The 22,398-nt window shown below is 39.9% G+C and overlaps 1 protein-coding gene across 1 annotated transcript; it reads right to left on the reverse strand.

Moving 5' to 3' along the window:
• Nucleotides 1-993: 993 nt before the first annotated feature.
• On the reverse strand, nucleotides 994-22,308 carry lats1 (large tumor suppressor kinase 1). The gene is made up of 8 exons (XM_061886883.1): nucleotides 22,122-22,308; nucleotides 19,469-19,927; nucleotides 11,767-11,881; nucleotides 9,157-10,562; nucleotides 6,602-7,184; nucleotides 6,259-6,441; nucleotides 2,169-2,275; nucleotides 994-2,099 (listed from the first exon to the last, which is right to left on the reverse strand). The coding sequence occupies exons 2-8, from the start codon at nucleotides 19,805-19,807 to the stop codon at nucleotides 1,587-1,589; spliced, it is 3,246 nt and encodes a 1,081-aa protein (XP_061742867.1). The 5' UTR covers nucleotides 19,808-19,927; nucleotides 22,122-22,308; the 3' UTR covers nucleotides 994-1,586.
• Nucleotides 22,309-22,398: the final 90 nt, after the last annotated feature.

Consider the following 22,398-nt stretch of genomic DNA (forward strand, 5'->3'; position numbering starts at 1 on the left):
ATGTAGATGATCTTGGACCAACATTTTTATGGTAGGTACTTACAAGCAGCAGCAGAGGATCTTTTATTTGTGTTACTTTTTTATGTATTTAAACATCAGCGTCCTACTGTCATATAGATGATCTATGAATTGTGTTGTGGAAATATGTATTTCATGCAGCAGGTTATTAAAAACAGCTGAGCGCTTCGGTTATGTAGATGATCGGTCAGGAGTTTTCTTTTTTTTTTGCTGCACATCTTTTCAGACAGCAGGGCACTCCTGTTATATCAAGGATCTTTGACAATGAGGCGCCGACTTGTCCAGGGTGTACACCGCCTTCCGCTCGAATGCAGCTGGGAAAGGCTCCAGCCCCCTTGGTAGAAAAAGGATGGATGGATTTGTGTTTTTGCAGTGCTCCTGCCATATAGAGGATCTCTGACCAGCCTTTTTGCAGTGTGTAATTTAAAACAATAGTTTTACGGTCATGTAGAGGCTTTTTGACCAACATTTTACAGTAAGTCCTAAAAATCAGCATGCTCCTGTAATTTGGGATGATCTTGGACCAACATTTTACAGTAAGTCCTAAAAATCAGCATGCTCCTGTCATATGGGAGGATCTTGGACCAACATTTTTGCACAGCGTAGTGGTCCTGTTAGTAACATTATCTTTGAATTATTCGAAATATGTACCTACAAAAGCAGAGTGCTCCTGTCTAATAGAGGATCTCTGTACGACATTTTTACAGTAGGTCCTTAAAAATGTAGACAATCCTTGACCAGCATTTTTGCTGAACATTATTAAACACAGCAGGGCACTCTTGCCATATATACAATCTTTGACTAGCATAAACAATGCTTGCTTGAACGATCAGTATTTGGTGAAATACAAATGTTAAATTATGGCAGAGCCTTTGGTTGACATTAATAGAAAAATAGATGAGTAAAATGATGTGAATAATGTATACCTTAGGTGAAAAATGTGTGTATCTGAACAAAGTGAGGACAAAAGCAGAGTTTTGCTCTCAGTCAGTTTTTATGATACACTACTCACAATACATGGTTCATTTGCGTCTTTCCATTCTCCATTCATCCCCTCTTCCACCCGTTTGTACGCAACCTTTTGGAGCAACACGGTCCACAACAAAAGTGTCAGCTACAAAGAGTGAAGGTCAGAGGAGTGAGAAGATGACAAGCCCGCCTAGTTAGTGCTTTGGTTGAGAGGTGGCTAGCACGAATTAAAGTGTAAAAAGAAGGCGGCGGCAGCAGTGGACGCTGAAGAGGGCCTGCCCTTAGGGAGAGTAGTGGCATATTTACATCAACTGTGTACAAGTTCATTTATAAATAGGAGTATAAATTAAACAAGAGCGACTTGTAGTTGAATAACTCAATCAAGCAGCTACTTCTACACACAATGATAATAATCAACCCTCTTTATATTTGGTGAAATTGGAGCAATGACATTTAAATCTATGTGGCTAAGTAGAGAATATAAATTAAAAGTACCCACACTATCCTCAATAAATTACGCTTTATGGGAGCCAATGGGAAGAAGAAGAAGAAATGTCAGCAGGTTGATTGGCTACTTAAGTACCTTTAAAATGGTTCTATTACACGTAGACCAGGTCTCGGGCCTGCGCCACCTGGCCGCTGCCGGCGTGGTCTTGCTCCGTGTCCTCAGTGTCCGCCTCGTCCTCGTTGAGGCCGTCGTACTCGATGGGTTTGGGGCAGCTGTACGGATGGCCGTTGTCGTCGAAGAAGCGGCGGAAGGTGAACTCGTAGAAGGCGTGCTCGGGGTGCTTGCCGTTGCGGAACCAGCAGCCCATGTCGCCCAGGTCGTCCTCGCCGTCGCTGTCGCTGCTCCACAGCTTGTCGGGGTCCACGGGGTCGAAGTTGGAGGTGTCGGTAGAGTGGGCGATGGTGGGGATGTACGGCGCCGCCTGCTGCCGCAAGTCGCTGGAGAAGTCGATGGTCCTGAAGAAAGGGTGCGCTTTGATCTCGTCCGCGCCGTTCCTGCCCAGGCGGTCTTCGGGGCCGCGGCACAATTGGACGACGAGGTCGGACGCCTCCGGGCTGAGTTTGGCGGGAGGGGGGATGTGCAGCGTGCTCGACCAGTTGATCACCTGGTGGCGGCAGAGAGAACCGGCAGGTCACATGAGGAACTGGACGGCAGCACAGGTGGGTCAGCTTACCTTTAGCTGCGTTTCCAAGGGCGTCGTCGCGAGGAAGGGAGGCTGTCCGACCACCATCTCGTACAAAATGACACCCACGCTCCACCAGTCACACAACTGTGTGTAACCTACACAACAAACACACCTTTTCATTGGTTGGAACAACACAACATGAAACATTATCATCGTAATGCAACTACAACTTTTTTCTTGCACTTGTTCATGTTGTGTACATTAATAGCACAGCGTCCTCATAAAATGATTACCTGTCCACATCCATTCTTCATTATATTACAACCAATCTTGTTAAATTGCTACTTTATTCTTGTAAAATTAAAATTACATATTTAAACTTCCAACTTTTTTCAGCTATTCCTGACATTTTTATTGTAAAATCTGAACTTTTGTTTATCTCGAAAAAAGTTCAACATTTTTCCAGAAATATTGTGACTTAGTCTTCACAATATCACCACTTTATTTTCAGCAAAATTGGACATTATCCTTGTAAGAGAAGGACATGTTTAGCATTTTATTCTATTCATTTTCTAGAAATATTGTGACTTATTCCTAATAAAATGAACAATTTATATATTTTCAGCAAAATCTGACATTAGCCTTTAAAAATCAGGTATTTTCTTCTCGTTGAAATCCTACTATTTTCTAAAAAACATTTCTTATTTTAGTCTAATATTGCTCGAAAAATACTTACTCTGTTGTTGTAATCTTTTTCTAGAAATACAGTTGTGATCAAAATGATTCAACCCCCACACAATTTAGGTGTTTTAGCAAGATGGACATTTATTCCGTATTGTGTTTATAGTCATATTAAATAAAAATGTGTCAAATAGACAAATGCAACTTAAATTGTAACACTGTATTTTACAAAATACCAAAAAATGACATTTTTCTTAATATCTCATTGACAAAATTATTCAACCTCTTGAGGATCATAACTCTTAAGAACAGAATTTGAATAAGGTCTTTTCAATCAGGTGTTGAAAACACTTGTAGATGTGATTAGAACCATAACGAACAACAATTAAACTGATTGAAAAAGACTGTGATGCTCAGCTTCTTGTAGCTGGTCAATGGTGTATTTGCAACATGGTGAAGTCCAGGGAGTGGTCTAAGAAGTCAAGAGAGGAGGTAATTTCTCTTCCTAAGAAAGAATATGGATATAAGACAATAGCAAAGACATTACACATTCCAAGAGACACAGTTGGGAGCATAATTCGCAAGTTTAAAGCTAAAGGCACAGTGGAAACACTACCTGGGCGTGGTAGAAGGACGATACTGTGTGTGTACAGTGATGAAAACCCCCCGGGTAACAGCTGAGGAACTACAACAGGACATTGCAGAGGGGGGAACGCAGGTTTCGTCCCAGACAATAAGGCGCGCACTACGAGATGAAGGCCTCCATGCCAGAACTCCCAAGCGCACCCCGCTTCTGACTACCAGGCACAAGAAAAATAGACTCCAGTATGCCAAAAATAATTTGGACAAATCCCAAAGGTTTTGGGAAACTGTTCTACGAAGTGATGAGACAAAACTGGAACTCTTTGGGCCTATGAATCAACGTTATGTCTGGAGGAGAAAAAAATGAAGCTTACAAAGAGAAGAACACCTTCCCTACTGTTAAGCATAGTGGGGGGTCAATCATGCTCTGGGGCTGTTTCTCTGCCTCAGGTACCGGGAATCTCCAGCGCGTTTAAGGCATTATGAATTCTATTTCCTACCAGGATTTATTAGCTGCAAATGTCATGAAGTCAGTGACCAAGCTGAGGCTTGGGAGACGTCGGACCTTCCAACAGGACAACGATCCCAAGCATACCTCCAAATCAACATCAGAGTGGTTGCAGAAGAAGGGCTGGAAGACTCTGGAGTGGCCTTCACAGTCGCCAGACCTAAATCCTATAGAAAACCTGTGGTGGGACTTGAAGAAGGCAGTTGCAGCACGCAAGCCCAAGAATATGAATGAACTAGAGGCCTTTGCCCAAGAGGAATGGGCTAAAATACCTGTAGATCGTTGCAAGAAGCTTGTGTCCGGTTATATATCACGTTTGAAGGATGTAATTACTGCCAAAGGGTGTTCTACTAAGTACTAAAGATGCATGTAACTAGGGGTTGAATCATTGTGTCAATGAGATATTAAGAAAAATGTCTTTTTTTGGTATTTTGTAAAATACAGTGTTACAATTTAAGTTGCATTTGTCTATTTGACACATCTTTATTTGATATGACTATAAACAAAATACGGAATAAATGTCCAACTTGCTAAAACAACAAAATTGTGTGGGGGTTGAATAATTTTGATCACAACTGTATTGTGACTTATTCCTAACAATAAAAATATTGTTATTTTCAAAAAAATCTGACATTGTCCTTTTAAAAGTAGGACTATATCCTCATAAAAATACTACTTTGTTCCTAAAGATTACTTCCCATTTTTTTACTTTTTTCCAGAATTACAGACGGGACAAGTGGTATAAAATGGACGAAGGGAAATTCTGACTTATTTTTAACAATATTATCATTTCGTGTCAGCAAATTCTGCATCATTGTTTAAAATAATTTTTTCTCTCATGCAAAGATACTACTTTTTTTCTCTAAAAATATTTACTGTTTTATTCAAACATTTTTAAGTATAAAACCACTCTTATCTTTTCAAAATCAGGACTTTTTTTTCTCGCAAAAACAATTTAAAAAAGTATTGAGACTTAGTTCTTATAATCTTTCCCATTTAAAAATCAAGATGTTTTCTTCTAAAAATAATACTTCTTTCTAAAAAATATTTAAGATTTTGTTTTAATATTTTTTTTTTACAAATATTAGGAGTTATTCCTAATAATAGTATCACCAAATTTTTTTTTTTTGCAAAGTCTAAAAGTTATCCTTTGACAATCAAGAAATTTTCTTTTGCAAAAATATTTTTTTCTCAAAAATATTTCCCATTTATTACAATATTTTTGCAGAATTATTGTGACTTATTCCTAACAATATTACTCATTTATTTCAGTAAATGATGACATGTACTTTTAAATTAAAAAATTATCTTTTAAAAATACTACTTTTTTTAATTCTAACATTTTTCTTGAAATATTACGACTTATTCTTAACAAATTAACACTTGGTTTTCAGCTAAATCTGACATTATCTTTTTAAACTTTTTTTTTCTCGTAAAAACAATTTCTTCAAAAACATATTTCAACATTTTTTCTAGAAATATTGTGACTCATTCCTAAGAACGTTTTTTCAACATTTTATATGATTCCTTTAAAAAAACAATACTTTTTTCTACTAAAAATTTTACTTTATTTACCATTGTGTTCTATTATTTCCTAAAAATATTGTGACTTATTTTTAGCAATATACAATATTACTTTGCATTCAAAGTCTGACATAAATCAGAATGTTTTTCATTGTAAAAAAAAAAACAATACTTTTTTTGAAGAATCTTTACTTTTTTACTGTAACATTTTTGTAGGAATATTGTGACTTATTCTTACCAACATTACCACTTTATTTCCATAAAATTCTGCCATTATTCTTGTAAAATCAGGGATTTTACTCATGTTATTACAACTTTTTTTCTCTACATATGTATTATTTTACTGTAATACAAATGTTAAAATTCTCTAACTATTGTGACTTATTCCTAACAATATCACCACTTTAATTTCAGCAAAATAGTTCTTTTTTGAAAATGTTAAACATGTACTTTTTCATTACATTTTTGTTAGAAATATTGTGATATATCACAAACAATATTTTACTTTATCTTCATCAGATTCTGAAATTATTCTCATTCAATTACTCTAATTAAAGTATTATTTTTTCCTTGTAATTTCAGTTAATTTTGTTATTGTCACTTTATTGAAAATTATACTAAGCTAAAACTGACTTAGAGTAAATTCACTGGGACTATAATTTTACAACAACTAGTCACATTTTAAACTTTCACTTAATTGCTATTACAAATCAAGTAGTAGTAGTAGAAATTCTGACTTGTATAGTTGTTTCTAAGATGTTTAGAAGAAGTAATGAAGTTGACACTATTGTCCATTATTGACAATAGTTTTTGTGGGCTTCCAGCCGCAGTGTAGAAGTGTACCTGTCCTGAGCAGGACTTCAGGTGCGATGTAGTTAGGCGTCCCCACCAGCGAGTGTGCCAAACAGCGCTGATGTTGTCTGGCCTTTCTCCTCTCCAGAGGCTTCAGGCGGTCGGTGCAGCGGCAGTTGGTGGGATCTTCCCACTCCTTGCTGAAGTCCATGCTGTCCTGCCTCACGTGGTCCCCTGCAGGCCCCGGCACACGCAAACACAATCAGGGGTAAGAAGTGTCAAAAGAGAGCAGTTAGTGCAAGAGGACCATGATGAAGAGCCAGGAGGAAACCGCCCAATCATGGACAGCATGGCAGCTAACAGATGTTGTAGATTGACAGAAAGTGAAACTCACCACTCTGGTAGTACTTAGAGTCGTGAGTCCAGCGGAATCCGGTGCAAAGGCCAAAGTCGGTGAGCTTGATGTGTCCGTCCCTGTCGATGAGGATGTTGTCGGGCTTGATGTCGCGGTGGATGAAGCCCATCTTGTGGACGCTCTCCACGGCGCAGGTGAGCTCGGCAATGTAGAACTGAGCCAGCTCTTCCTTGAAGATGCCCAGTCGGATGAGAAGACTCATCATGTCTCCGCCGGGAATGTACTCCATGACGAAGTACAGGTTGTCCCGGTCTTGGAAGGAATAGTAGAGACGCACCACCCACTCGTTGTCCGCCTCGGCCAGGATGTCCCGCTCGGCCTTGACGTGGGCCACTTGGTTCCTGAGCAGCACATCCTTCTTACGGAGGGTCTTCATGGCGTACAGCGCCCCTGTGTCCTCTTTTCGGGCCAGGCACACCTCACCGAAGGCCCCGATGCCGAGCGTCTTGATGCGTTTGAACATGCATTTGTCCATCTTGGCCCGCTTCAGTCGGATGTAGTTGGACTCTTTCTGGCACAGCATCATGCGCATCTGCTCCTGCGCTTCTGATGACAGGCCCACCTGAGCGGCACAGAGCACGGTGAGGACACGGCAAGAAGCGACACGCTCGGGGCTGGACCATTATGGCAAAAATAATAATCATGATTTGTTGGATTGATATTGAAATCACAATTAACAACATTAATTGATGACATGAGTACCACCAATTTAAAAAAAATATATAATTCTAAAAAAAACAACAGGATATAAATTAGTACAAATAAACTAGTAACAAAATAATAAGACATTTAAATAGCAATATAAAAAAAACTATTAAGTTTTTCTATTTTAAGTTTTTGAATTCCTTTTTTTTTACCTTTTACACTTATTTTACCACCATAGAGTGTGTGCTTTTTGTGTCATACATACGATCTAATACAATTGTTGTTAATTAATCACATTTATTAATGCATTACAAATAACTGACCAATATTTTAAGTTAAAACATAATAATTTTTTATCAATAAGTGCTTGAAGTACATTATGCTGGGGGATGTTGGGGTGAATAGTTTTCTGAGCTCGACAAAAATAGAGCACTATTGATCTCACATCAATGATGTCGTTCACAACAACACAAGCAGATGAGATGTGTTGTGGGTGTATGGATTGTTCTTGCAAGATTTAGCGTTGTAGTTTAGTTGTTGTTTTAAGTGGTTGTCTCAACATTGTTTAGTTTAGGACGCGATTAGCGATGAATGAGCAATCCCAGCGGACACATTGTGCTTTTTCTCTTCACAATGTCAGCATTTCAGTTGCAGTTATGTCAATTTCTGTGATATTCTGCGTTTAACAGCACATTCCGTTTTATTGGCCAATTCTGTGATTCCGTCTACGGTTAAGGGAAGACGGAAATCATATGCCTTACTTTTTTTTTTTAGAGTTAAGTAATTATTTATCAGGCTACGGGGGTTAACTTGTGTCTTTAAAAAAAGGTTTATTTTTAAACTAAATTTATGTAACTTTATTTTTTTACATTCTTATTTCCCTCAACGTCATGATTTTGTTTGATTTACGGGAAGTGAGTCTTCAGGTTTGAATCAATGAATATTTCTGCACTGAATTTTTATATACTGAATTTTAAAACAGTGTATTTTGACAAACTGAATTTTCAAACAGATATATTTTTCTCCTAAATTGTTATTTAATGAAATTCTCATTAAATACATTTGGTGACAAAAAAAATTATAAAGACACAAATTAACCTCCAAAGTAGTGAGTTTTGAAGCAGACTATTTGTGCACTGAATTTTTACACACTGAATTTTAAAACATTGAATTTTAACAAACAACACATTTTGCCCACAATTCACTGAAATGGTCAGCATTATTTGTAGTAAAAAAAAATCTTTTTACAAAATTCTAATGCAAAAAATTCAGTTTCATATATTCAGTCTCCAAAAAGGCTATTGTAATAAAGAAACAAATTAACCTTAACTTTAAGCATACTCGTGCTGTGTCAAATAAAAAATAGCAATCAAGATGAGATCCCAAACTTCAAGTAGATGTGGTCTTTTATCCACTCATCCGTTTCAACGTCACAAGCTCGGAAATATGCATGCACATTGTGCAACCCATTAATCACTTGTTTTTGATTATAATATTTTTATGATCGTGAGAAGCCAAAATCAAAATCGTGATTAAAATTTGATTAATTGTCCAGCCCTATGACATGCTAAACACACACACCGTCCTGGTTAGACATCAACATCAACATGTGAGGGGGGGACAATGTGTGTTGTTTCATGATGAGGAAGACCAGGATGGACATGCAATGACAGCCGATGCAGTGTGTGTGTGTGTGTGTGTGTGTGTGTGTGTGTGTGTGTGTGTGTGCGCGCGCACGCGTCACCATCACATACTTTTACCTTTCACATCAGCTGATAGTGACAGCGAGGAGAGAAAGGAAGAGGAAATAGGGCCAAGAAAAAAAGAAGATCATGAAACAAAAGAAGAGTTGGTGAAAAAGAGAAGTGAACTAATTGGTTATTTCTTACCCTCTGCATCTCACACTCCAGCTGTTTCCTCCTGCGGATGCGCTGCTGATGGTTCTTCAGGATGTTTTCCACGTGTTGCTCCATGAAGAACTTGAAGGCCTGCGGCGAGTACAAAGCCACTCGGCCCGACTCGCCCCTGCGCTCCTCGTCCTTCTTGCTGCGGCGCACAGGGACAGGAGACGTTGTGATCTGCTTCTTCTCCTTCTCCGCGTTGCTCTCCGGGCCGTCCACTACATTCTCTCGTGCGTTGTCTCCCAGGCCGCCCTCGTCTTCGGGGGATTCTTCCCTGCCAGCGCCATGCCTGCCGGCGCCTTGGTCGTACGCGGGGGGTGAGGGGGCGGCTTGCTGCTGGAGGAGGTGCTTGGGGTAGGGCGGCGGGGGGCCCTGGTAGCTGGGTACCTCCGCTACGATGGGGATCTGAGGAAGGGGTGCTGAGGGCTCTGTATAGGCGGGGGCAGCGGGAGGCGGCGCGGCTTGCTGCATCCACGGCGGATGCGTGGGGGCGACCGCCGTGTGCAGCTCGGGTTTCTGGACTCGCATGCTTTTAACGGGCTGCAGGATGGGAGCCTGCGTGATGGCGGTGACGGTGGTGGCCGACGGTTGGGAGCTGGCGGGGTGGGCCGTTCTGTTGTTGAGCTGGTGGTTGTTGAAGGAATTAGAACGCACCAGCATGTTACTTTGCCACGACGGGGACAGGTCCTGGTTGCTGTTGCTGCCTGACGAGGACTGGGGCTGGTTGGAGATAAGGGGGGCTTGGGACCAGGAATGGGCAGGACCCATGTTGTACATATCGAGGTTGAGACTGTTTCGGTTGGAGACCAACATGGACTGAGGAATGTTGCCACCATTCACGTATGACGGAGAGGACGCGGGTCCTCCTGCCTGCATCTGCTGGTCGGTGGGACTGTGCCGGCTGCTTTGGGTGACAGGGTAAGGGGGAGGAGGCTGTCTGCTGCCTCCTGCCATGTAATCTGCCTGAGACGAGCCATTCTGAGACCAGCTAGGCGGGAAGGTGAACTTATTTCCCCCCGAGCTCTGCATGATGATGGGCTGGTGGCTCATAGGCACCGGACTGATCCCACGCGGATTTTGAGGCGGGGCAGCTTGGTAGCTATCGGCCCAGGCGCCCGGAGGTACTGGGGAGATGCGGGGCACAAGATAATCCATGTTGCCGGAGTAGCGCTTGGTGGACGGGTTGTTGTCCCATGGGGGAGGTGTGACGCTGCGCACCTGAGGAGGCAGGGGAGCGTTGACTCTCTGGCAGTTGGGGATGTGACCCTGGGGGAAGGCAGGGGGGGGCCCGGGACTGTCTGAGCGGTACATCATCGCATGGCGAGGAGCCAGGGACTCTTTAGAGCCCTTCCAGCTGGGCCTCCTCAGTAGGGGCTGCTGCATGTGAGGACCACCTGCAGACAGGACATGAGTTGAAAGGCTGCGTATCCCATATTGACCTAAAATACATAATGGTATTTTTCCTCATCGAAAAAAATGTGTCGTTATTTTTTTGGGGTCTAAAAATCATGAAAGGCAGAAGCCGGTGCACCAAGTGAGTCAGAGCTTTTCTTCCTGTCACACACTACGCAGTACTACTCACTGTGTAGTGAAGCAGTCTAGGACAGTATATAAAAAACAAACAATGTCAAATTATATGACGCAGTACACGCCTCATTTGTTTTTTTACTTTCTACACCAGGGGTTTTTAACGTTTTCCAGGCCAAGGAACCCCCAAACCAATGGAGAGATGGAGCATAGACCCACTACTTATATATCCTGTATATATTCAGTTAAAAGTACCTTGTTATTGGGCAATACTAAGATAATAAAATAATAAAGTATAGCGTTGCAAATAGCTACATGGCAAAGAACGCACTAATCAATAGTTGACAACAAGCACGGTAATCACTAGTTTGCAGCAGGTGCGCCAATCGCCAGTTGACAACAAGCATGCCAATTGCTAGTTTACAACGGGTGCGCTAATGGCAAGCTGACATCTGGCGCACTACTCGTTATCTGACAACTGTGGCTCTAATTGATAGCTGACATCTGGTGAAATAATGGCTGGCTGGCAAATAGATGGATAGTACTTTATTGATTCCTTCAGGAAAATTTAAATTCTAGCAGCAATGTACAGAGTTGGAGCGCCCGTCTGAAAACAGGAGCCCTAATTGCTATCTGAAAACTGGTGCACAAATTGTTATCTAACAAATGGAGCTGACCACTGTTGTGCTAGTCACTAGCTAGCTGACAACTGTTGTGCTAATTGCTAACAGGCAGCGAGAGCACTATTTTAAATGCTAACATCCATCCATCCATCCATTTTCTACCGCTTGTCCCTAACATGATTATAATATAAATATGATTTTATTTTGAGCAAGGCACAGGGAGTAGGGTGGTCATGTCACTGCTATCTTTAAATTACAATTCAGTGTGTTGGATCAATGTTAATGTGTATTTAAAAACATTTAAATCGTGGACAATATAATTGGGGAATATATAAAAAAACAGTTTTAAGTCTAACCAACTTAAAGTTTCACAACCCCCTGCAGTACCTCTCCACTCTTGACTGAATCTCTGAATAAAAAAAAAAGTCTTGATTAAAAACAAACCTACCTGGGACTTTGAGGCTCGTAGAGTTCGAGTTGGCAACCATCTGTTCCCTGATGGAGTCCTGGTATGTCATCTTAGTCATGTAGTCAACAGATGTTGCCGCACTGCGACTAGAAGTCTGCTCGAACACATGGAAATGTAACTTTGGCATTAACAATAATAATGGTTGTAGTTTTCAGTGGGGAGGACAGAGACAGAAGCGTTATGAGATATTTTAAGATAATCAAATGGCATTTAATCTCTTTAGTTTGTGCTAATGCTGCGGAAAGTGCGTGTATAACTACATATTTAAAACCTTCTGACATGTACGCAGGCCTTTTGTGTCCACCAAACTTTTTTGGGGGGACCATTTTAGTTGTGTTATTGCATTCAGGAGAAACTTTCCCAGTGATCTGGCAACCTTTTAGTTTTCAAAAGGTCCCTTGAAACATACTAAATATATACTGCGTGGCGCAGTGGGAGAGTGGCCGTGTGCAACCCGAGGGTCCCTGGTTCAAATCCCACCTAGTACCAACCTCGTCACGTCCGTTGTGTCCTGAGCAAGACACTTCACCCTTGCTCCTGATGGGTGCTGATTAGCGCCTTGCATGGCAGCTCCCTCCATCAGTGTGTGAATGTGTGTGTGAATGGGTAAATGTGGAAGTAGTGTCAAAGCGCTTTGAGTACCTTGAAGGTAGAAAAGCGCTATACAAGTACAACCCATTTATTTATCATTTAATACTTGACTATCATGGCCATTTTTGGCCAATTCAAACCAATAAAAACTAAAATATTTTTATTCCTTGTTATTTACGGTTAGATATTCCCTAGGTGTACAGTTTTAGATGGTCGACTCACAGAAGACGGTGATGCGATTGCTCCTACCCCTTGTAATAGAAAATAAGTAAATAAAAAGCAGTCCAATAAGCTTATTGCAATACAAAGTGGCATTCAGGATCAAAACCATATGCAGTAAAGTAACAAACTTAAAATAAAATGGCCATTTTAGCCAGATACCTGCTGAATTTATAGAAAAAAATTGAACAAGGCAAGTGGGTTGGAGCAATGTACAGAATGTTGTTATGCTATCAGCTACTTTTGAATACTTCCTTTGAGCACTTCCTCGAAAGAACACACAACGGAAAATACCCCATGTCTTCTTCATACTCGTCATTCCACTTTGTATACTTGACATTTTTCAAATAGCAATTTCATAAACAAGGTACAACTCGTGATGATGAATTGCACTTAAATGCACAAAGTGCCTGGCAGTGACAGCATTAGAGGGGAACTGCACTTTTTTTTGGGATTGTTGCCTATCATTCACAATCCCTATTTAAGACAAGAACACTTATGTTTTTCTTTTTTCATGCATTCTGATTCGTAAAATACAGCAAGTATGAGGTGGCTAACAATGCAGCAAATGGGAATACTCCATTGCGCTCATAAAGCCCTCTGAAAAAACATCCAAAAGCCGCCAATACTCCATTTACATGTCATGACCTGAATATTAATCATGTATTTGAAATATTGTTATCATAAGTAGACAAACTACTTTAAACCGCGCCCTGATCACAGAGAACTAACACGCTTATGCTGCTACATTGACATAATTGCATTACCTGTGAGCTGGTGAAAGTAACTTCTAGATTAAAAATCATGCCTCTCACTTGAAGGGTAGAAGGTTGTAACCATAATCGGAGAATTTGGTTAACTTCAATTGACTTGACTGTTTAATTATGTTTGTAGTTTGTTTATCTTCTTGAGCACTTAGCAATACTGCTACATGATGCTATATGGTAGGGATGGACAATTCATCAAATTTTGATTTCGATTATGGCTTCTAATGATGGTCAAAATATAATTATCAAAAAATATTAATGGGCTGCGCAATGTGCATGCAAATTCCAGAGCTTGTAACGATGGACTGAATATGCTGTGAAAGAGTGAAAAAAAAGCATGACTCCTAGAAGTTTGGAATCTGACCATGGTTGGTACTTAAGATATTGCTAGTATGCCTTGTCAATAATCACTAAACTCAACAAAAAAGTAAGGCCATATGATTTCCGTGTTGACGTAAAAAATCTGTTATTTAACGCAAAACATCACGGTAATTGACATACATCTGGGTGAAATGCTGTGATTGTGAGGAGAAAGAACATTTATGGGGGAAAATAATGTGTTCAGGACCCCCTACTGATCCCAACCGCCCTGTCCTTAACAATGTTGAGGCAGTCACTTGAAACCGCAAATGAACTACAAAGCCAAAACGAGCAAGAACAATCCATATACCCACAACACAGCTTATCTGCTTGTGTTGTTGTGAACGACATCATCAATGTAAGATCAAGTTACAAAACACGACAGCAGTTGATTCTTGAGAGGAATTTTATCTTTTTTTCAACAGCCTCAATTTGCTTCCAAATGTCAAACTGAGAACAGCAGCATCCCTCGCCTCCTTTCACAATAATACCGCGGTGTGCCACATCCGGTCTGACTGCGTTAACAAATTAAAGGTTTCAAAAAAACAACCTTACACGAGCATAATGAACTTGAATAAATTATTGATACATTTACACAGTTATTATGCATTGATAGGTTGATTGGCAACACTAAATTGGCCCTAGTGTGTGAATGTGAGTGTAAATGTTGTCTGTCTATCTGGGTTGGCCGTGTGATGAGGTGGCGACTTGTCCAGGGTGTACCCCGCCTTCTGCTCGAATGCAGCTGAGATAGGCCCCGCGACCCCAAAAGGGACAAGCAGTAGAAAATGGATAGATGGAGGACCTAAAATATTGATCAAAATTGTTCAAAGATGTATGTTATTTGAAAAAAATGTTATTTGACAAAATAAAAAAAGCACGGAGTATGGTGGTAAATTAAATGTAAAAGGTAAACAAAATAAAGCTCAAAATAATTACAACATAAAAACAGAATTGCATTGTATTGTATTTTTAAATTGCCTTTGTTATTACTATTATTTTTCTGGTGGTTTATTTGTTATTAATTTATATCAGTTTTTTAAACTATATTTGAAGTTGAGTTTTGGTGGTACAATAAATACTCATGTTTTCAAATAATTAAAATATGTGTAATTAATCATAATTACAATATCAATCAACAATAATCGTGATTATTATTTTTTGCCATAATCGTCCAGCCTTACTATATGGTGTGTCACTAAAGCTGAATCTGTTTAGCAAACATCTAAAATGTTTGTACATTTAGGCCTGGGCGATGTGGCATATCATAATATCATCAGATTTCGATTTATATCACAATTTTTCAAATGTATTATTATAGCAGATTGTCTTGTGCAGGATTATACGGAGTACCGCATCCCAACTGTTTACCTTGGCAATATCGTGTAAATAACATTTCCGTTATGTTTGATTTCGGTAATATTTGCTAACAGCTGACAACTGTCATTTTGTTCATATCTATAATTGTGTTTACTAGGGGTGCAACAGTACAGGTAACTCATGCTACAGTACATGGTTTTAGAGCAGGGGTGGGCATTACGTCGATCGCGATCGACCGGTCGATCTCGGAGGGTGTGTCAGTCGATCTCAAGCCAGGCATTAAAAAATATACATAAAAATGAGCAATCATCAATCATACCAAGACTTCACTTTCGTCAGTTGTTTGACATTCTCGGCACCCGAGGATCTTGTGAGATGACGCTGGCTGCTGCAAGCTCATATTTAAGAAAAAAATCACTAACAGGGCGGACGCAGAGAAACACATTTTATTTCTAGAGACTCCGTACCTACTGTCAAAACTCTAAAGACCGACTGCACAGTTCCTGTCTTCACCATAAAAGACCTGTTTCATCCTGCCTGTGCTAACAAAATAAGAGTCTCAGAAAGCTAGCGTGCACAAGCTAGCAAGCTACGGAGTTTGATGCCAATGTATTTCTCCCCCGCCCTCAGCGACCGCTTTCTCACTTGCTTGCCCACCCGCACACTCACTGACGTCACTCACCTGCTGCCAGACATTAAAGGGCCACACACATATGCTACTCTCATAACAAAGTGTTTAAAAACAAGTATGCAAGTTGGACAAATGAGATGCCAAATCCAACCACTTTCATGTGGTATTGGACAGAAAGGAGGACTTTTTTTTTCCTTCATTTGAAAATGCGGACGTTATCAGCACCACTGTCTAATTCCAATCAATGCAAGTCATCAGAATCAAATACACCAACTTATATTCTTGTCTTAATGAAAGAAAGGAATCTATGTGTGTTAAACATGCTTGTATTATCATTAAACACCATTAACTTGTTAACAAAAATGTCTCTTTCATAAATAAATAAATATAAATTATAAATAGGAATAGGCTTCACGGTGGCAGAGGGGTTAATGCGTCTGCCTCACAATACGAAGTTCCTGCAGTCCTGGGTTCAAATCCAGGCTCGGGATCTTTCTGTGTGGAGTTTGCATGTTCTCCCCGTGAATGCGTGGGTTCCCTCCGGGTACTCCGGCTTCCTCCCACTTCCAAAGACATGCACCTGGGGATAGGTTGATTGGCAACACTAAAATTGGCCCTAGTGTTTGAATGTGAGTGTGAATGTTGTCTGTCTATCTGTGTTGGCCCTGCGATGAGGTGGCGACTTGTCCAGGGTGTACCCCGCCTTCCGCCCGATTGTAGCTGAGATAGGCGCCAGCGCCCCCCGCGACCCCGAAAGGGAATAAGCGGTAGAAAATGGATGGATGGATATAAATAGGAATGAGGTAGATCTCCTCGACTTGGTCAATTAAAAAGTAGCTCACCTGCAGAAAAAGTGTGAGTGCTCCTGTTTTAGAGCCACGATTTTACTTTTGCTTTGGTATGTTTTGTGGGGTTTTAAGAGAACAACTTTTTTTCGCGCTCAAAGTTATTTTGTTTTTTGCTTGTCATCACAAACATTGTGCAGTAAACAAAGTATGATTGGTGTTATGAATACCGTAAGACTTTTACTTCAAGTTAACATTTACTAAACAACACTTTCAAATGGTAAATTATTATTTGTACACTTTATTTACTTGTACACATCAGTGCCTCTCACCATTGCTTTGGCAAAGAACAAGCGGTGACCCACATAGTGAACTTTTTAAAACTCAAATTCTGTATCTTATAATTAATTAAAAAAATACATTAAAGTGCAGTTTGAATTTGAGGTACGGTAAAATTTAAAGTTTCATGATTATGTCACGAACAATTTTTTTTAAATTCACAAACAAAAAGAACACAAAGGGTCTGCAGAGTTTTTTAGTACCGTATTTTTCGGATCATAAGTCGCTCGGGAGTATACTTCGCACTGGCCGAAAATGCATAATAAAGAAAGAAAAAAACATATATACGTCGCACTGGAGTATAAGTCCCATTTTTGGGGGAAATTTATTTGATAAAATCCAACACCAAGAATAGACATTTAAAAGGCAATTTAAAATAAATAAAGAATAGTGAACAGGCTGAATAAGTGTGCGTTATATGACGCATAAATAACCAACGGAGAAGATGCCTGGTATGTTAACGTAACATATTATGGTAAGAGTCATTCAAATAAATATAACATATCGAACATGCTATATGTTTACCAAACAATCTGTCACTCTTAATCCATAAATCTAAAGAAATATTCTTCCTCGATGTCGCTTCTAAACAACTATGCCAACTCCAAAAGTATGCGCCGCGTCCTCTTGTCGTTTTCTGGTGCATATTTCACTACGTCCGGCTTGTAATCTGCAGTACACGATTCCTTTTCGGTGCCATTTTTGTTCAGCCCTTCTCAGTTTTTATAAGTTACCGCCAACGTGGAAATGATCCATTTTAATAGCTATGGGAGTAGCATATAGCACTTAGCATCCCATGACCCACAATGCACTTCTGCCATGACCCTTCCTCGCCGAATTCTTATTGGTTGACGTGTGTGTGACGATTGCTGACATTTTCTTGGTCTCTTCTGCAAATGAGATAAATAATATTATTTACAGTAATGTGTTAATAATTTCACACATAAGTCGTACATGTCGCACCCCCGGCCAAACTATGAAAAAAACTGCGACTTATAATCCGAAAATTACGGTACATGTTATATCAGGAGTGGAATTTTTGAAGACAAATAGAAAGTTTAATTAAAAAATATTTAGATATGAAAATGCCTTTTCTGATTAAATTAATGGTTGTGTTGATTATCCCAGCCGGTACCAATACAGACAACCTCTGAGTGCCTGCAAGTCCACATTTGGGTAAGGATTCCTGGTGAGCTGCAGCAGATAGTTAAACTGAAGTTGCTGCTCCTTTTAAATGTTTTGTCATATGTCTTTATTTTGTTCTTCTGGGCTGCACTTGCAGCAGTGTAAGGGTGAAGAGACAATACGTTTGAGCGTTAATTATCTTGTGGCGAGACTGACTTTTGTAACGGTGTAACAGGAGGTTGCGCGCACACACGGACACACTTTCACACAAACGTACGCTACTACACAAACATACACATACACACACACACACACAGGATCACGGTCAATAAAGATGGATTGTTCCGTGCAGGATTATAGCAAGCATTGTTGCTTCCCTGTTGCGGCAACTTCTAAAAACTTATTTTCCCATGTTTGATTGAGGAAACATGCTAACAGCTGATCACCGTGATCAAACTTCAATTAATCGCCATCAACGATCATGATCATATAATCGTGTAGCCCTGAGCTCATCCTCCATTTATTCATGCTTAAAAATAAAATGTTCTGGATTATCATTTGTCCCAAAGTAATCGTTGTTGGCCCTTTTAAGTCTGCATAATCGATTAGTAGGTGTTGTTGAAGAGTAAAGCGAGCGTGAAATTAATACGCCGCCACATGCTTTAAAGCAGTGGTTCTCAACCTTTTTTCAGTGATGTACCCCCTGTGAATTTTTTTTTAATTCAAGTACCCCCTAATCAGAGCAAAGCATTTTTGGTTAAAAAAAGAGATAAAGAAGTAAAATACAGCACTATGTCATCAGTTTCTGATTTATTAAATTGTATAACAGTGCAAAACATTGCTCATTTGTAGCAGTCTTTCTTGAACTATTTGGAAAAAAAGATATAAAAATAACTACAAACTTGTTGAAAAGTAAACAAGTGTAATAAGAGATCCATCTGGATTCATGAACTTAATTCTAAACATTTCTTCACAAAAAAAGAAATCTTTAACATCAATATTTTTGGAACATGTCCACAAAAAAAATCAAGCTGTCAACACTGAATATTGAATTGTTGCAATTCTTTTTACAGATTATGAACTTACATTCATATTTTGTTGAAGTATTATTCAATAAATATATTTACAAAGGATTTTTGAATTGTTGCTATTTTTAGAATATTTTTGAAAAATCTCACGTACCCCTTGGCATACCTTCAAGTACCCCCAGGGGTACGCGTACCACCATTTGAGAACCACTGCTTTAAAGGACCAAAATGCGTAAATGATATATGTTTTTATGAATGTGCCTGTTACTACATTACATCTATTCTTACAGCATGTATATAAAACATTTGAAATTTTTCAATGCTTTTTCAAGACCTTTAAAGCTGGAATAGAGCGACTCCAAATGTTGCCTAGCGTTTACTTTCAAGTTAGAAGACATAAAAAAAACAAAAAAACGTGCGTTCCTCTTCTCACACAAGGATTGTGAATGATAGGCAAAATTATGAAAAAAAAAAAGTGCAGCTCCCTTTTAAAAGATCCATAACATGTGCTCTTACCTCCTCAAACCCAGAAAACGGAGGCTCCATGGGCATGTGTTTGAGTTCAGTTGAAGTGCTGGCCTCATTGGCAAACGGCATCAGGGACTCCCGGATCTCCTGTAAGGCCTTATGGTGAGGGTTCTTGGGGTTAAAGGAGCGCCCCTGTTGCCTCATGATGTCCTCCGGGAGCATTTTCCCAGCAATGTCACCTTTAGGTGGGTCAGAGGGCTTGGACAAGTTCCGCAAGCTGTTCCGGATTTCCTGCAGCATCTGTTGGCTGTTGCCGCTGTAGTTGCTGGCCGGAAACGTCTTGGGTCTCATCTGCCTGTATCCCTCTGGTTTCTCTCCTCTCTTCATGTAAGAGCATGTACAATGACGATGGAGGGAGATGAAGAGGATGTCACACAGATCGAGGATGGACGGGGTCTTTTCAAAGACTCATCTCACATTTGGGGGACATTAGTGCATCGTCAGCATCTGTCAAGTGGTCCAACGGGTTGGACAAAGGGGATGCAGAGGACAACACTTATTATTAGTAGTAGTAATAACAACACTAATTAGAAATGTATATTCACCACTATTTTAACATCCAATTCTGTAAAATTGATGCTTACTCGGGATGTAACTTTGTATTGAGATGTACGGATGCGTTCATGGACTAAATTTGGCCAAATGGTGGGGTCTATCAGAGGCATCCAGTCATGGAACAGGATGCCAGCCCATGTCAGAAACCGTGACACCCATTAAATATTCAAAACTGCACTGAAATAGTGGTTGAAAACTAATCAGACATGCACGCACAATTACATTAGTCACTTGTTGTTTTTTTTGGCCATGGTCTGTGCTTATGGTATGCTTGTAATGTCTTGTGATTTATGTATTCTTTTGTATCATGACCTGTTAAATGTTTACCGTATTAACCCTCCTTAGGACAACGGATGAAAATGAGCTACTGTGCTAACTCCGGCATATTTACATTGTTGCTCTATGTTGATGAATATGGATTGTCCTAATTCAAATTAATTAATAAATACTTGGAGAGAGGAATAAATGTTGAGCATAAGTATGTTGTTCAAATGGCAAAGCTATATAAATATAATTCACTTGAATCTCAACTGTACGCTTCTTTTAAAAATATTTGCTTGAAACAGGGGACGTTCCCACACAATTATTTGCTGTTAAAAATACATATATGTAGTAAAAAAAACACAAATTAGAACATTTGATAATTATGTTTGTGTTCAGTTAAACTAAGTGTTTATCCAAAACAATACTGCCACTTAATTCTAAACACTATGGCATTTTTTGACAATACCATAATAATATCATACCGTGACAATATCGTACCGTGAAATGTTCATATTGTTAAATCCCTGATGCTTGCTGTTTGAACGTGGACACTGTAACTCTTTATTGATACATTTAGGCCTGTTGTGTCCTAACTTGTTGACTTTAATTAATGGCAATTTCACGATAACGAACATATAGTATAAAAACACACGAAAGTGCGACCCCGTTTCAGCGTCGTTAGCATTACATGCTAAAAAAACACAAAATAGAACATTTGAGGATTATGTTTGTTTGTGTTCAGTGAAACTAAGTGTTTATCCGAAACAATATCTTCTCATAGTCATCATTGTCACCGACGTCCCACTGGGTGTGAGTTTTCCTTGCCCTCATGTGGGCTCTACCGAGGATGTCATGGGGTTTGTGCAGCCCTTTGAGCACTAGGGATTTAGGGCTATATAAATAATAATTGATTGATTACTGCCCCTTAATTCTAAACACTATGACATTTTTTGGGCTTCACGGTGGAAGAGGGGTTAGTGCGTCTGCCTCACAATACGAAAGTCCTGAGTAGTCCTGGGTTCAATCCCGGGCTCGGGATCTTTCAGTGTGGAGTTTGCATGTCCTCCCCGTGACTGCGGCTTCCTCCCACCTCCAAATACATGCACCTGGGGATAGGTTGATTGGCAACACTAAATTGGCCCTAGTGTATGAATGTGAGTGCTGTCTGTCTATCTGTGTTGGCCCCTGTGATGAGGTGGCGACTTGTCCGGGGTGTACCCTGCCTTCCGCCCGATTGTAGCTGAGATAGGCACCAGTGACCCCAAAGGGGATAAGCGGTAGAAAATGAATGGATGAATTTTTTGACAATACCACAATAAAATCGTACCGTGGTCTTAATATCGTGACAATATCGTACCATGAAATCTACATATTGTTAAATCCCTGATGCTTACTGTTTGAACGTAGACACTGTAACTTTTCATTGATACATTTAGGCCAGTTGTGTCCATACTTTTTGACGTTAATTAATGGCAATTTCACGATAATGAACATATACTACAAAAACACACGAAAGTGCGACCCCGTTTCAGCGTCGTTAGCATTACATGCTAAGTGCCGCTAAACGCGTGAGCCCGCATTCAACCGGTGTTTACCTTTGTAAAGTTAAACACAATAAAGCTCCTTTGTTTTGTCGTATAGGCCGACTAGGACATAATGATGGTGTGTATTCAAAAGGGGGAAACGGTGCCATGAACACCGGGGCCTTCATGTTTAAGGCGTCCATTTGTTGCTCGACAACGGCGGAGTTAGTTAGCTTAGTATGCTAGTTTAGTAAAGAACCAATGGCAACAGTTAGCTTGGTCAGCCCAGTTTGACTCACCAGCAGCCGCACGTTTTCTGAAGACCCTTTTCACTCTTGATAACTGACGATAATTCTTTCTCGCGGGGAAAAGACGCTGTTTAAACAGAAACGTCCTTATTGCGGCGAACTGGCTAATGCCATGTCGTGTTAAATTCCTGGGATAGTTGAGTGACAAGTACAACAAACAAGGGAGATAGCGTGATCCAGGCACACTTCCGGTTATTTTATTAGTGATTATTTGATAAAGTCACATATCGAGTGTCCTTAAACGCGTATCTATTATAAAATGACCTTA

The sequence above is a fragment of the Nerophis ophidion genome, linkage group LG24 (assembly GCF_033978795.1).
Source record: "Nerophis ophidion isolate RoL-2023_Sa linkage group LG24, RoL_Noph_v1.0, whole genome shotgun sequence".
Taxonomy (NCBI): Eukaryota; Metazoa; Chordata; class Actinopteri; order Syngnathiformes; family Syngnathidae; genus Nerophis; species Nerophis ophidion.